General features: G+C 43.3%; 1 protein-coding gene across 3 annotated transcripts in view; it reads left to right on the top strand.

Annotated features, from left to right (window-relative positions):
• Positions 1-15760, top strand: part of TTL (tubulin tyrosine ligase) — a 29786-nt gene that overhangs the window by 11095 nt on the left and 2931 nt on the right. Inside the window, exons 4-7 of one of the 3 annotated variants that reach the window (XM_065589931.1) lie at positions 3669-3804; positions 3967-4236; positions 8946-9089; positions 14707-14922. In XM_065589931.1, the coding sequence (XP_065446003.1) occupies positions 3669-3804; positions 3967-4236; positions 8946-9089; positions 14707-14752 (596 nt within the window). In that variant the 3' untranslated portion in view covers positions 14753-14922. Of the gene's footprint in view, positions 1-3668; positions 3805-3966; positions 4237-8945; positions 9090-14706; positions 14923-15760 lie in introns of those variants that run through there. The other 2 variants (XM_005293513.5, XM_024104178.3) reach the window with 2 other exon arrangements.

The following is a 15760-nucleotide window of genomic DNA, read 5'->3' as shown; positions in this document are numbered from 1 at the left end:
GGAGTCCTGTGGGGGGAATAGCATGGGATCATGTAATTAAAGACTGTATCATAATGCATATGGACCAGGGGACCAAATTAAGATTACACAGGCAGTCGTAAATCTGGCATTTTCTAACTTTTCAGTGCTTGACTTAGCAACATTACCCTTATTTTAATATGGTTATTTTGCATGGAATTTCATTGATCTTTTAAAAAAAAGAAAAATGAAAAAACAAAAGTTCCATTATGTACAATCGTATTGCTCCTCTCCACTCTCTCCAAAGGCTAAATTTGAATCTAGGACCTCATCACATATCTCTGCCCTTTGAGCTAAGAGAGTAACTGGTACCAATAGTAGGCTGTTACTCTGTTTGAACCAGCCACTAGGTGGGGATGTGATAACACATTGCTACTAGTGGGTGGTGGTGATTATTTATAATTGGTATTGCTGTAGTGTTTAAGGATCCCAGTGCGAGGTAAGGTACAAACCTATAACAAAAAGTCATTCCTTGCCCTGAGAGGTTTATAACATAAGTAAACTGCACAGCGATTTGCTAAAAAGCAATGAAATGCCGTGGATCGGGATTCCTAGGGTCTGTTCCTGGCTCTGGGAAAGAAGCATTGTCTGGTGGTTAGAGCAGTGGATCAGACAACCGAACCAAGCACATAGATTCAGCAAATTCATTCTGAAAAGCAGTGCAGGTAAGACTCTCATCTACCATATTGAAGAAATCCCAGTTCTGCTAGAAGTGACCGCGTGCAACCTCTGTTGGCAGGAGAGAGATCACTTGATCATTCCTGTTAGTTTCACTCCCTCTGGGGCACCTGGCATTGGCCACTGTCGGCAGATGGGATGCTGGGCTGGATGGACCTTTGGTCTGACCCAGTGTGGCCGTTCTTATGTTCTTACTGTATCTGTAAAATGAGGGGAATGATATTTCTCTGCCTCCTGGCATAGGCATAATGCAGCCTGGCTCAATAGTAAGCATTGTGCATTGCACAGACGTAAACACCAGTCACTGGAAGAGGTGAGTCTTGAACTCATGGTCTCCTGGTTTTCAGCCCAATACACTTTTCCCCAGATGCAAGGGTATTTTTGGTGGAGGAAGGCTTACAAACACAGGAAGTTTGGCAGAGCCTGGGAGTTTGCTCAGTATATTTGGGAAATAGGTGAAACAAGTATAGAAAAAAATCCTACTGTGGATGTGCTAATGGGGACTTTAAAAGCTAGAACTGGGGGGATTTTCATGAGGGAAAGCAAAAGGAACCTCCCTGACTGCAAGCCTACCCCTTCCACTGAATCTTCAAACTTCTGCTCCAAATCATGGAGCTGTTAGAGCTGTTGAAAATAGTAATCTGGAATTTTTGTAAGCACTGGCAAAACTACCTGTTTTCCCCTAGCCTCCTCCTTGGAATTGGCTGCCCTGTGCTCAGATTTTTCAAAAATTCAATGCGAGACAGAGACCAAAACAGAGAAGATTTCAGCTGGAAGAGTTAAAGTTTGGCAAAGCTTAAAACAACCAAGAATCAGGGGTTCTCTGGGGAGTGTTAGGTGACTATAATTGTGAGTGTCACTTCCCAGTAATGCCAAATTCTGGAAAGACTGTTTTGTTTCTAATACTCCGCCACTGCAAGTGGATGTTTGTATTGAAATTATATGGAGGAAGGGATAATTGCCAACTTCAACTGTAAATTGGAGGGAATTTGAAGATAGATTTGAACTTTCTCAATGGGGGACTTTCATACCAGGGAAAATATTAATATTAGGCTTATCCTTTTTTAAAACCATTTCTTTTTGCATTCTTGATAATTTAGTATTGACTCAAAAAGAACAGGAGTACTTGTGGCACCTTAGAGACTAACAAATTTATTAGAGCATAAGCTTTCATGGGCTACAGCCCACTTCTTCGGATGCATATATCATCCGAAGTATTAGTATTGACTTTAACCTTGAACTAAATGGGGCTGCAATGAGTAAAGTTACTCCTGTGAGTGTTTGTAGAATTATATTTGTCAGAAGAAGCTGAAACAAAAATCTTACTAGAAGAAATAGCTTCAATAAACTGAGGAGCCGCATAGAAAATACAGGCAACTTGAATTGCTTCATGTTTAAATTCAAAGTCACCCGTATAGTGGAAGGTGTCATTGTGCTGTTTGTGTGCCATCTTTCAGATGAGACATAAACCAAAAGAGGAAAGAGAGTTGCTTAGTTAAAACACTCAAGTGGGACTAAGATCTGGGTTTCAGTTCCTGGAACTTCCATAGATTCTGCATGTGACTTGGGCAAGCCATGTATTCCCTCCTTGCTTCAGTTTCCCATCTGTAAAACGGAGATTATCGTCTACCTCACAGGTGTTAGGAGGTTAAATTCATTGATGTGTGATATGCACCCAGATGGTACAGTGTAGGGGACTGTATAATTACCGTCCTAGACAGATTCATGGTACTTCACTGGGGGCAAATACTGAGCCAAAATAGAACTGGGAGAAAACCAGTTATACAGCCCCACTATGGAAAGAGACTTGGTACATTAAAGATGGGTGTCAAGAGCATGATGATTCCTCTTTGTTCAGTCTTAGACCACAATTTGCCTCAAGAAATGACGCTGATTAAGCAGTAGAGTGTCTAAAAGGAACTGTCAAAATGATTTAAAGTGTTAGAGGGCATATCCTATAAGAGGAGACTGGATAAGATGAAAAAGAGACCTAAATATCTATAAAAAGCCAAAGAGGATTTATTTTTAGGGTTACAGGGTTACATAAGATGAGAAGTAATGTTTTAAAGGGGGGAAGGGAAGAGGCCTGTCCCGCAGACGTTTACATGCATAACCTAACCCATGCAGGTAGCGCTCCTGCACTCAGTGTGACTACATCTGAGTAAAGGTATTCAGGTGTGCAGGATAGGCATTCTAGATGATAGGAAAATAATTCGGGACGGGGAGACCAGTCAGGCAATGGAATAATTGCCAAGTATATGAAAAAATTAACTGGATTCAGCACACAAAGCCTGGAGGTCAGACCAGGTTACCCTGGAGGTCACGTCAGGCCTGATGTCTCTAACTACATGATGATGATGTGTTCCTGTTATTTTTGTGGGAGGTTTTGTGTATTGGAGGTTTCCCTGATCAGTGTGTTGTGGAGTTGAAGTTCCCATCTCTCTGCTCCATAGAGATGTCTTAATCAGTCTTTACTGTAAATTGGAATGGTATATTGCGTCTGAGAAAAGTTCTCTGAAACACCAAAAGTACGTGATAAACAGCTTTTGTTAATTGGTCTCGTGGAAGAATTCTGTTTGGTAGTTACAGAACCTGAGGAAAAACAGTAGAAGCCACAATGCACAAATTTTAAACAAGACTCAACCACACAGACAATCCGGATTCATAAGTACAAAGATGTCCCAAGATCTAAATGTCTATTTTCAACTGTAACTCTTATAGCTGAAACTCTTCCTTTGTCTTAAAGCCTAGACATCTCTGGGTACCTAGAGGAAAGTCTTTATTAGCCAGAGAAGTTTTTACCTCCATATTCTCAAGCATGGTCATAATGCCAAATCTGCTGCACTAAGAGACCCAATAACATATGTCATTACATATATTTTGGTGTACTTCAGAATCCTTTAAAAAAATAATTTCCATTAATCATATCTGTGAAACTTGCTTTATTTTACCTTTGCTTTTTTTCATGTTAGGTGAAGGAATTCTTATTTCTTCAGAGGCTACTGAACTTCTGAACTTTATAGATGATCAAGGACAAGTGCATGTGATTCAGAAATACCTTGAAAAGCCTATGCTGTTAGAGCCAGGCCATCGCAAGTTTGATATTAGGTAACGTTTTCTATTGATACTTAGATTGCCTGTCAATTCTTATTCAAAAAGATTAGAGAAAATGCATTGGGGTGAGTGAAGTGTTGTTAATAAATCTGATTATGTGCATATTCTGGCTTAAAAAAAACCCCAAACCCTATTTAGTGTTCTTCTAATTTTCAGAAGCTGGGTTCTAGTGGACCACCAATATAATATCTACCTCTACAGAGAAGGCGTTCTGCGGACCTCTTCAGAACCATACAATAGTGCTAATTTCCAAGACAAAACCTGCCATTTGACCAATCACTGCATACAGAAGGAATATTCTAAAAACTATGGGAAGTATGAAGAAGGGAACGAAATGTTCTTTGAGGAGTTCAATCAGTATCTGATGAGTTCTTTGAACATTACACTGGAAAGTAGCCTGTTATTGCAGATCAAACAAATAATAAGGTAACTTGTTGATCATTATTTGTGTTACAATAATACCCAGAGACACCAACCAGAACTGAGGACCCATTGTGGTAGGGACTGTACATACACACAGTAAGGGATAGACCCTGCCCCAAAGAGCTCAGTCTAAATAGATGAGACAGACAAAAGGATCATTATCCCCATGTTACAGACAAGGAACTGAGGCTCAGAGAGGTTAAGTGACTTGCCCAAGGTCACATAGGAAGTGTGGGGCAAAGCAGGAAATTGACCCTATGGGCTTGTATAGTCTAGGGAATTTCCACAAGGTGAATGGAGCTATTTTTTGTTTCTTGTTCAGCTTATTCAGATATGTACATATATTTACAGAGCTGGGTAAGCCAGAATTCACCAAAGTTTCCACTAATTTCAGGTGCCTTACGATTAGGTGCATGCATGAGACAAGTGGGGCCTGATTTTCATAGGTGCTGAGCATTCACAACTCTCAGACATCAGGAGCTACGGGTGGAGGTGATACAAAGAACTAACAAAGAGTTGCTTCATTTACTCAGTGCTCCATCCTGTGTACTGAATGAAGGAGGGTCCTGTGGGGAAAATGTGATCATGTTAATTACAGACTGTCTTGTAGAATCCTAGAAGATTAGGGTTGGAAGAGACCTCAGGAAGTCATCTAGTCGAACCCCCTGCTCAAAGCAGGACCAATCCCCAACTAAATCATCCCAGCCAGGGCTTTGTCAAGCCTGACCTTAAAAACCTGTAAGGATGGAGATTCCACCACCTCTCTAGGCCAGTGGTCTCCAAACTTTTTTGATGGTGCACCCCTATCCGTAAAAAAAATTTTGAGCACGCACCCCCTGCCACGCCGGCTGTACCATTTTTGCCAAAGCAAAAAAAAAAAAGCCGCTTGGACTCCCGCCCGAACTGCTGAAGCAAAAAGAAGGGGGGAAAAACTGCTTGGACGAAGCAAAAAAAAAAAAAAAAAGTGCTCCTCCTGCCACGCACTCCTAAGGATTCTCTTGCGCACCCCTGCTTTGGAGACCACTGCTCTAGGGAACCCATTCCAGTGCTTCACCACCCTCCTAGTGAAATAGTGTTTCCTAATATCCAACCTAGACCTCCCCCCACTGCAACTTGAGACCATTGCTCCTTGTTCTGTCATCTGCCACCACTGAGAACAGCTGAGCTCCATCCTCTTTGGAACCCCCCTTCAGGTAGTTGAAGGCTGCTATCAAATTCCCCCTCCCTCTTCTCTTCTACAGACTAAATAAGTCCAGATCCCTCAGCCTCTCCTCATAAGTCATGTGCCCCAGCCCCTGATCATTTTCATTGCCCTCCACTGGACTCTCTCCCTCCATATCCTTTCTGTAATGGGGGGCCCAAAACTGGATGCAATACTTGAGATGTGGCCTCACCAGTGCCGAATAGAGGGGAATAATCACTTCCCTCGATTTGCTGGTAATGCTCCTACTAATGCAGCCCAATATGCTGTTAGCCTTCTTGGCAACAAGGGCACACTGCTGACTCATATCCAGCTTCTCATCCACTGTAATCCCCAGGTCCTTTTCTGCAGAACTGCCCTTAGCCAGTCAGTCCCCAGTCTGTAGCAGTGCATGGGATTCTTCCTTCCTAAGTGCAGGACTCTGCACCTGTCCTTGTTGAACCTCATCAGATTTCTTTTAGACCAATCCTCCAATTTGTCTAGGTCACTCTGGACCCTATCCCTACCCTCCAGCGTATCTACCTCTACCCACAACTTAGTGTCATCTGCGAACTTGCTGAGGGTGCAATCCATCCCATCATCCAGATCATTAATGAAGATGTTGAACAAAACCGGCCCCACGACCGACCCCTGGGGCGCTCCGCTTGATACCGGCTGCCAACTAGACATCGAGCCGTTGATCTCTACCTGTTGAGCCCGACGATCTAGTTAGCTTTCTATCCCCCTTATAGTCCATTCATCCAATCCATATTTTTTTAATTTGCTGGCAAGAATACTGTGGGAGACCGTATCAAAAGCTTTGCTAATATCAAGGTACATCATGTCAACCGCTTTCCCCATATCCACAGAGCCAGTTATCTCGTCATAGAAGGCAATCCGGTTGGTCAGGCATGACTTGCCCTTGGTGAATCCATGTTGACTGTTCCTGATCATATGCACAGGAGGGCTGAATGAGGGTTGCATGGGCAACCTTAATATTGGCATTTCCTAACTTTTAAGGGTTTCACATTACAAACTGAGTGTCTTTTGACTAGTTTTTTTTAAATTGATGTAATATTGGCTTATTGGTGGATTCCCCTGGTAATATCATTGCTGTTCCCGGGTTATTCCATAATTTGCTCAAGATATGGTTTCTTGCCCCTTTCTCTGGAAAAGCTGGTCCTGGGCTGAATAGACCCAGTTCCTAAGCCTGTGTGTTCTCAGAGGAACAAGGATACAATGGAAGGATTGGGATGATGTCATAGCCGGGAAGGAAAGTCATTCCAACTGGAAGCAGAAGGCTGTACTGTGATCTCAGGCTTTTATATTGATTTTGTAATCTAAGATATTTCACTATTTAGAATGCTCCAGTAATGTGCCTAGGAATAAGGATGCAGGCTCATTAGAACATCCTATTTAAACCCATTCCCTCAGAAATGATAGGAGCTATTTCAAGACATTCCTCTTGGTATGGTTTCCTGTTACAACAAGTTGGTTCCTGTCCTACAGCTGCTGAACCACGGCTTGACATTCCATCGCGAGCTGACATTTCTGGACACCTGCTCAAGCGGATAATCAGCAGAGCTCTTTCATACGGCTGCATTTCTGTGGGCTGGTTCACCCTTCACTCTGTTTCACTGCTCTTAGACTGATGTGTGAAGCCATGTGTTACGCTTGGGTTGGATTCAGGATGACTTGGCACTGAGGTGCAAGTCTGTAGGCCAGCAGCTGGAGCGGGGTCTGCAGTGCTTTCTGCATTTGTTCTCCCCCATGGGGAGAGATGCACAGAGCTGGATCTCCCAACTTGTCTACGTGCTGTCCTTCCACATTGCTGCACATGGGAATCCTAGGGAGCTGAAATCTTGGTCGGAGCTCTGCATATCTCTTGCACTCTCCCCTTTTATACACCAGACCCACCCCAATCCACTGCCATGAGAGCCTCTGCTGATTCTGGGTACTAGCTGGCTGGAACTGGGTCTGCAGCAGTGAGGTACAGTAGAAAGGAATGAGGTAGATAACAGGCACTATCCCCCATCCTGACCCCTTTGTGCTGCTCAGGTGGCACAAAGGGGCTAGAATCTGGCCCTAACTTTCCTTGGTGGGGGAAGCTCTCAGTGGCACAAAGCTGTCATAGTCCCCTCCTGTGCCAACTGCCCCTCCCTCCAGCATTGGGGTGAGCAGAGCATAGCTGTGCTCCTCCAGTTCTCATTGGCATGTGATCGCGTGTCCCTAGGCAGCTCTAATGGCAGGGCTGGAGAGTTGTGGCTTGTGGGTCAGGGAGCTGTAACTGGCCCCCTCATAGCTCCTTTCTTTCTGAACGGGGGGGCATCATTCTAGAGTTGCACTTGAGCAGTGTGTGATCTTGCATCAGGCATGCTTCTCCCGCAGCTGATGCAGCTAGTCCTGGTCCTGCAAATCCTTGCTCAAACGAGTCATTGGAAGTCATTGGGACTGCTCAGTTGGTAAGGGTTTACAGTATTGGCTCCAGTTTTGTTGCATTTACTGGACCCTGCTTCCTTCAGACTTCATGTAAACTTGAATTAGATTTATGGCAATTTAACAATACCACCCTCATTGATGTTAGTTGGAGCCCCCTGGCCAGGGCCCCTGCATCACTGACTTATACCACACTTCCAAATATGCTTTTGCTTTGCCTTGATGAAAACCCAGACTGCTTATTGTGTGCACAATGTTTATTCTTTAGTCAATAAATCCAAGTGTGTGTGTGGAGTTTATGTATACGTACACACACATTTGTATTCTCTACACTCGATAGTTTGTCAAAGTGCCCTGCGTGGTGAATAATAATCCTGCCTGTCTACTCGAAAGAAAAATCCTATTATATTGGATAAAGGTTGTTAATTAGATCATACCCATGTTGCTGGGAGGTCACTCTTGCATGTCTAGTGTCCATAGTCGTTCTCTTGTTCTAAATGCAAATAACAAGAGAGCACTTCTCGGGCTCGTGATTAGTATTCTGTTGTTGTGCATCACTCTTTGAACAGATTTTGGCTTTATGCCATTCTGTGTTATTGGAGAACACAGAAAACATGTGTTGAGTGTCACAGGAACATGTCGAGCTGCTTCAGAGTTGTGCTAAATGATAGGTTTTGTAAAGAGTTGTGTTAAAATCTTCTTTGTGCTCTTGTGCATTTCTTTCTTTTTCTAAAGCCTGTGGTGTTATGAAGTGTCCCTGCCACAATCAATCCTGGTCCAACTCTCAATAAAATCAGTGGTAAGGCTTCAATGCAGTTTGGATCAGGCCTTTAGTTAGCGCAAATGGAGAGAGATTTTTGCATGAGTCAGAATTTTTTAGTATATATTTTTTTTATTTATTTTTGGCTGGGCACAATAGGAAAAAGTAATAATAGTATGAGGCACAAGTCTGTTCCTGATCCCGTTTCCATTTGCTTTTCCCACTGCACTGTGCCCTTCTGATCTCTGTGCTGGGTCTCTGCTCCGGGAATCTAGAATTACTGCTCTTAAATGTTTATGGCTGCTAAGTCAGATCCTGCATTTTTTCCTTTTGCAGAAGCTGCCTTATGTGTATAGAGCCTGCAATCAGCACCAAACACCTTCACTACCAGAGTTTCCAGCTCTTCGGCTTTGACTTCATGGTAGATGAGGAACTGAAGGTCTGGCTAATCGAAGTCAATGGGGCCCCTGCCTGTGCACAGTGAGCATCCTCTTCCTGTAATAAAATGGTAGCTCCCGTGTACCAACGGCACGGCACACCTGGTCTCTTGTTGCTGTAGTTCTGAAGAAGGTGTTCGCTTTCCTCTCAGCTTGGTGGAAAGCTATTGTTCCTGAAACTGAGACCAGATACTTGCCTCCAACACGTGGCCTGCTGCTCCCTAAGCTTGGCGGTCTAGGTGACCCTGCTTTAAATACGCCCCAGGAGGAGGCCCCTTGCTGTTCTGTGGGGCTGGAGAAAGCTCCCCCTTGTTGTAGTGCTGCAGTAGCTACGGCCACTTGGCACCCCAGAGTTGTGCCTCTGTGCCAGACGGCACATTTCTGCTCAGCTGAATTTCTGTAACTTACACTATTTCTCAGTAGGAACTTTGTCGTTATCCCTCTCTCCAACCCAGCAGCAGCATGGTCAGGGGAGGGACTTACTGGGAGAGGCCCTTCATACCGGTGGCTTTTCCACAGCAGTAGTGTGGGCCAGTCCAACGGCTGAGACACCTACCTGGACTTGAGCAGCAGAGCTTTTTTCATATGACAAGTATCTAGCTCCAGTTTCAATCTGTGAGTGAAAACTCTATTTGTGAAAATGTAAATGGAACTGAGAAGCGTTTTTGGTTCTTTTTGTACCTGTGGGAAACAGGTAGAAATTGTGGAATTGAAAATTAGTGGGGGAAAGGGACTGGGCAGAGTCATTGGTGATTAAGAGGGGTGTGGCTAGTGGGTGGTACTGACTGTCACTGGATGGCGGAGAGGTTAGTGGATGGAGATGTAAACTGTTCAGGGACTTGGTTTACTAAGAACTGGCCTTGACTTTCAAGTTAGGTCAACATAGATACAGTACTCAGAGGTGTGAAAAATCTGCACCCCTGAGCACAGCTATGCACACCTATCCCCAGGTGTAGAGACAAGTAGGTCAATGGAAAACTGCCTCTGTTGACCTAGCTATCAATCCTTGTGGGGGTGGAGTTCCCATAGCAACGCAGAAACCCCTTCCATCACTGTAGGAAGCACATACACTGTGGCACTATAGTGGCACAGCTACAGTGCCATAGTTGTGCCACTGTAGTGCCCATAGTCTAGATGTGGCCTAAATTTAGGAACTTCTGGAAGGTTGGCAGACATCTGATAACCTGGCTTTATATAACATCTGGCTAGGTTATGCTATTTTTCAGCTTTACCCGCCTTGTGTGTAGTGTGCAGTAGGGGGCTGTTTCTCATTTCAGCTATAACAGGTGTGAAAACTGCTGGTCAATACTATGAATGTGGTGATTAGAATTTACTGATTTCACGCACTGATACTTGGTATATATCCAACTTAAGATGTATAATGTTGAAAGAGGTGGTAAGGAAACAATCAATTGAATGAATTGAAATAATGAAAACAGATTATTCTTCTAAAGCAAAATATTAACATTGTCAAGAATTGTGAAGTAGAAGGATAGAAAGAATTTGTGCTCATCTCTAACCATGCAGAAAATCAGTTTCTTCAGACTCTTCAAGAGCAAATGTACCATTGAATGAAACTGTCTTAGGAAGTGTAAGAGAAGAACGCTGATGAGTATGATCCTGGAAGTGAGACTTTTTTGATGCTGTCACCAAAAGGTAGATGCAGTGATCATTTAAGTCTCTGTCCCAGGCCTTCCAGTAGCTCTTCACTATTGGTTCCGTTCAGGAGCAATTTCTCCTTTTCTGACACCCAATAAATAGCATAGAGCAATTGATGATTGTGCATTAAAAACAACCTGAAATGCGTATACTTTAACTTGATAAGAAGGCAGGATGCTTCCTTTATGCCAATAACAAAATCACCTTCAGTGGTGCACAACATGAGCACTTTACTTCAATTCTAACAAATTGAATTCTTTCATTGAGCATGTGCCAGAGGAACATCATGACCAGTTTCAAGGCACTATTTAAGAGGGTCAGCTTCTAGCAAAGACATTGCTCCAGGCCTCCTTAGATGTGGCAGACACTGCAGAATGGTCTATATCCACTGCAGTGGTCATGAGAACAGTGTCTTGGCTGCAGATGTTGGGCTTTCCGAGAGAGGTTCAGAGTGCCATTGAAGACCTCCCCTTTGACGGTTGTAAGCTCCTTGTGGATTTCACAGATGCTTCTCTACACAATTTAAAGAAGTCGAGAGCCCCACTGAGATCTCTTGGAATTTATAATACTGAAAATAAGAGGAGATTTAATAGGTCTCTATCACAGACCATCTGAACCTCTGGCCAAGAGACCAAGATAATCAATAAAAAAACCTCCGTCAGCTACTATTGCATCTTCCCAGCCATTTACTTCTTCTAAGCAACAGTGCTGATGGCTCAATCAAGAGTCTCAAGCAACCAGTCAATAGGTATTTACAGCTGCAAAGAAAAAAACAAAGAATATTGTGTCCATGTGGGTGAAGGTGCCATCCAAGAAAGAAGGGGGTGAAATATGGGAGAGAAATCTTAGCCATTTGCTTGGACTGAGCATAAAAATATGAGAATTTTCAGAGATGCAGTCATCCTAAACTTCTTATGTAAGTGTGGGCATTCAGCACATTGCTTATACCTCACTGAGAAAGAAGTAAGGCCCACCACAGTTCTAGTGCATGTTGTGGTTCAAAACTTCTTCCACAGCCACCATCATCCTCTTGGTTGGTTGAAAAAGGAGGATGGATGCAATAGTAGTGGAACAATCAGGAAGATTGTATCTCTATATGTGCATCCAACTCCTAAAAGTGTTGGAACTTGAAAATGAGAATTTTGATCAAAATACAGCTTGGCTTCTGCACCACAAGGGCTCTATAAAGAGGCACTAAACTTACAAAAGCAATTGAGGATGGTTTTGAAAGGACTTGACAGACAGGTAGCTGACAGTACTGGCATGGTATCCAGGGAAATTTGGTTTGACCTAACTTAACAAAGAACTGCAACCACACAAGGACCAGATTTTAAAATGATTCAGAGAAGCTACAGAATCAGTCATGCTGGCTAAGCAATAGACCGATCTCAAACATAAGGGCATAGGTGGAGCCCAGGACAGGAAGAAGTGCTCGAATCATGCTGGTTGGAGTATGATCCGGAGTTCGTTCCTTGTAGCATTTTAAGTTGAAGATCCAGATTTCTACCCCAAATCTGTTTGTGAAGGAGGATTTGCTCCATAGTTCATTGCATCAAAATGGTAGAAAAAACTGTAGAAGCAAAATCACAGATGACAGAACAGTCAGCTTTTAAAGGACCTGAATCAGATCAGCATCAATTGAATGTCTGTTTAATCCTCTGGGACTGGTTTGGTCATAAGTGTAATAGGCTAAGTGCTGGAAAAGCAAACAATTTGGGGGAAATGTATTGGCTTCTACGGAAAGCTGCAAAATTGTTGTGGGCCTACCTAGTAGACTAGGGACAGACTCAATGATTATGTTCTTACATTTTGTTGAATTATAAAATTGGAAGGGTGTTTTTTGGACAATAGCTGAAGGTTTATATTCAAATAATACACGTGCTTTGGTTTCATTTCATAAAACCTTTCCTGGGTTTTTTCCACTGGTGTTTTTTGTGTGTGAGAAATTTCTAAAACTTTGTGATTGACAGGAAGAATCCAATGTTTGTTTGTTTAAAAAAAGAGAAACTTGGGTAAAAGGCACTTTTGGGTGACATTCAATTGTCCAAGTAATATAACTACCCCAATATTAAGCAATATATTTTCATGAACAAATCAGCAGCCTCTCTCAGTGGAACAATGGAGAGGTACAGGTTTAATTTAATGTTGCATAGAGAACTCTATCGCTTCACTCTGCTCCCACTGGTGCTTCTGGAGCGCCTGCCCATTCCCTGTTGTTGGTGCAGCTGTATGCTCTTGACCTTTTGGTCCCAGTGCTCACAAACAAGTGTTGCATGCCAAGATGAGGAAAATCCAATTGTAATCTTTCAAAAGAGTGTGTTGCTGATGCAGTGGGCCTGCAAATGCTAGCAGCTGATCCGTAGGAATGTGGTTTTGAAGAGCAATCTAAAGAATATATGCTCTTCATACTTCAGACAAGACAGTGTATTTCATCCCTACCCTGCCACTCTATGAAAGAGAGATAGGGGAGCCTAAATCCATGTAAATGTGGGATTGGTTTCTCATTGGCTATAATAAATATCTCAAATAGACCTGGAAAGTAAATCCTTTGTGTAGAGCTGCATCTCAGATGCTGAAGACAGATCCATGTTGCATCAATGCCTTTGCAAAGGTGTTCAAGAACCAATCACCCTAGTGAAAAGGTGCCCCTATAATGCCAACAACTAGATCTGCCAGGGGTTGGTTGAACTTGCGCATGTGAGTTTCTGGAAAGAAGTGTAAATATTTTGCATGTGAGGCATGTGGTGGTAGAGGAGCAGACGTGTTGGGCTTCTGACTCCGGAGCTCTCCTTCAGAAACTGCCTGTGATAGGCTGCCCAACTCTTTGGGTGGCTCCAGGCTGCTGTGGTGGTGACCATGGAGGAAAGCTCACTCGGCCAAACGACAGCCTGTGGCTTTGGGAGTGAATTCCCTGCCGGGGTTCAGAGGCAGCTCAGGAAAGCACACTCCGATGGGAGCTAGGTGCAGATGAGCCTGTTTAGATTCAACACTGTATCAGAGAGGTGTGTTACTCCCAGAGCAGGGAGAGAGAGGAGGAGGTTGGGCTGAACAGGGCAGGGAGCTCTGGGGAAACAAGTTCCGTTTATTCAGTGCGTTCTGTCCATGCAGTCTTAGACTCTTTGGCAAGTTGGTGTCAAACTGGCTTAAATTAGAAGCCCTATGATAAAACCCTAGTGAAGAGGGTGATCTGGGTTCAAACATGAACCTCTGGAGAATCTCTCTTGTCAACTGCAGAACCCTTTCCAAGGAAGTTCATCTTTCCTCTCTGATTTGAGAGGCCATATCTGGAAAGGAGCAGCACAACTAGGGTTTGGCGGTCAGCCTTTTCACTTGCTAGGGGCTTCTGTTTCGGCAGAGAGCACTGCATAAGGCCCAGCCACAGAGACAGGCTTATAAGAAACGATTCTTGAGAGCTAAGGAAATCAACACAACTAGAGCCAACACTGGGCATTCTGCATTAAAACAGAGAACTTGTATTAATATTGCAGCAAGAACCGATGCTATTCAGAAAAGGATGTAGAATTGACCCAGAAGCCAAAAGAGTGAGAGAATGTACAGGTGTGGGGTGTGGAACCTTTAATTTAAAAAATGAAATATGTAACCAAAGGCACGTTTTGTGTTTTAATTTACAACTATCAAGATGGCTTAAAAGTGTGGAAGATTCTTGTCTTCTAGCATTTTTTAAAAACGGGCACCCAGAGGGCTAAGGATCCATTAGAAATGAAAGAACACAGAATGCTTGCCAGAAATCCATCTCACACCATGGCTGGGAGAAAGACTCGCACTTCCATAAAATGTCAGATTTGATACAGAAATCATCTACTGAAAGCAGTGCAGGAGAGAGAATCTGGAAGCTGAAGGTATGCTGAGCCAGTTGCACAGGTGAAAAGACCTTGTTAATTCTGGTAAAGAAGGCCTTGGTAGGAAAAAACATCTCAGCCTCTGTTATCTCCAGCCCCGTTACAGTACATCTTCAACAGAAATTGCCTTATTTGTTTTAGGACAGTGACAGTCACCAGGGATGAAGAAAAAAATCTGCATTATTGAAACAGATGAATATTCCACCAATATGGCAGTCGTGCATTAGTCCTTGTATGCAATCTATAAGATCCAGGAATGTCACTCTGTTACCCTGAAGCCTGTTATCTTTGTAGAGTCAGTGTGAAGCGATGGGCACTGCTACAAGCATGGATGAGAGCTCTTCAGAATATAACCAGGTTCAATTGTCACCGGATTTTGCAGTCTATCACTGTCCAATTTTTATGTTCTCAGACACTTTCTGCTTTTTTACACGTGACTTTACAAATTACACCCATCCAGCAGCCCAGACTTTCAGCTCCTAGTATTGTAACTAACTGACACTAGATGTATTGATAGTGCCATAGCATCCTATGTCAGTAAATATAGGAAAGTCTAGAGCTGTCTAACCTGGGCAGTCTTAGCTGTGTAGCTCATGCTAAGTTAAAATACCTTATCAAATATTGATGCTGTTCGCTAGACTGAAGTTTGTCTGGTTGTTCTGTCTCACGTTGCCCGACAGATAAGGCCTCTCCTCTCATCAGAAGGTAGGCCTAGTTGAACAAAGGCCATTGTTGCTATGCCAGAGATTAGTTTGTCCCCTTTTTAAAATGTATTTTGTAAAAACAGCAAAACGCTGCTCAGAATATCATTGGTTTTGAGTTTGATGCTTGGAGAAATTGTGTGCGTTTCATAAACTGTGTGCAAGAGAGAGAGAACAATTATACTAGACTGATCTTAGGTTGCTTTACTTTTCCATTAGTCTCTACCCCCTTTGGAATGAGCCTACCTTGATCTCTGTTGACAGTGCCCCTTGGCTGGTGCTGATAATGTATGTTGATGAATACCAGCTTCATGAAACTTACTGTGACGAAGCACAACTAACTCTGCCAAAGAGTTGAAATCCCCGTGCAGTGCCACGCCAGCAAACCCCATTTGCTGTTGCATCCTCCTACCCTGTTTCTTTGCAATACTGAGACATCAGAATTACATGACTGGGATGGGGGGGTGCACCTGCTCTGGACTCTTCCACAAATG

Source organism: Chrysemys picta, chromosome 3, assembly GCF_011386835.1.
Source record: "Chrysemys picta bellii isolate R12L10 chromosome 3, ASM1138683v2, whole genome shotgun sequence".
Taxonomy (NCBI): Eukaryota; Metazoa; Chordata; order Testudines; family Emydidae; genus Chrysemys; species Chrysemys picta.
Note: the sequence above shows the minus strand (reverse complement) of the source record. Positions and strands in the feature narration are given on the sequence as shown.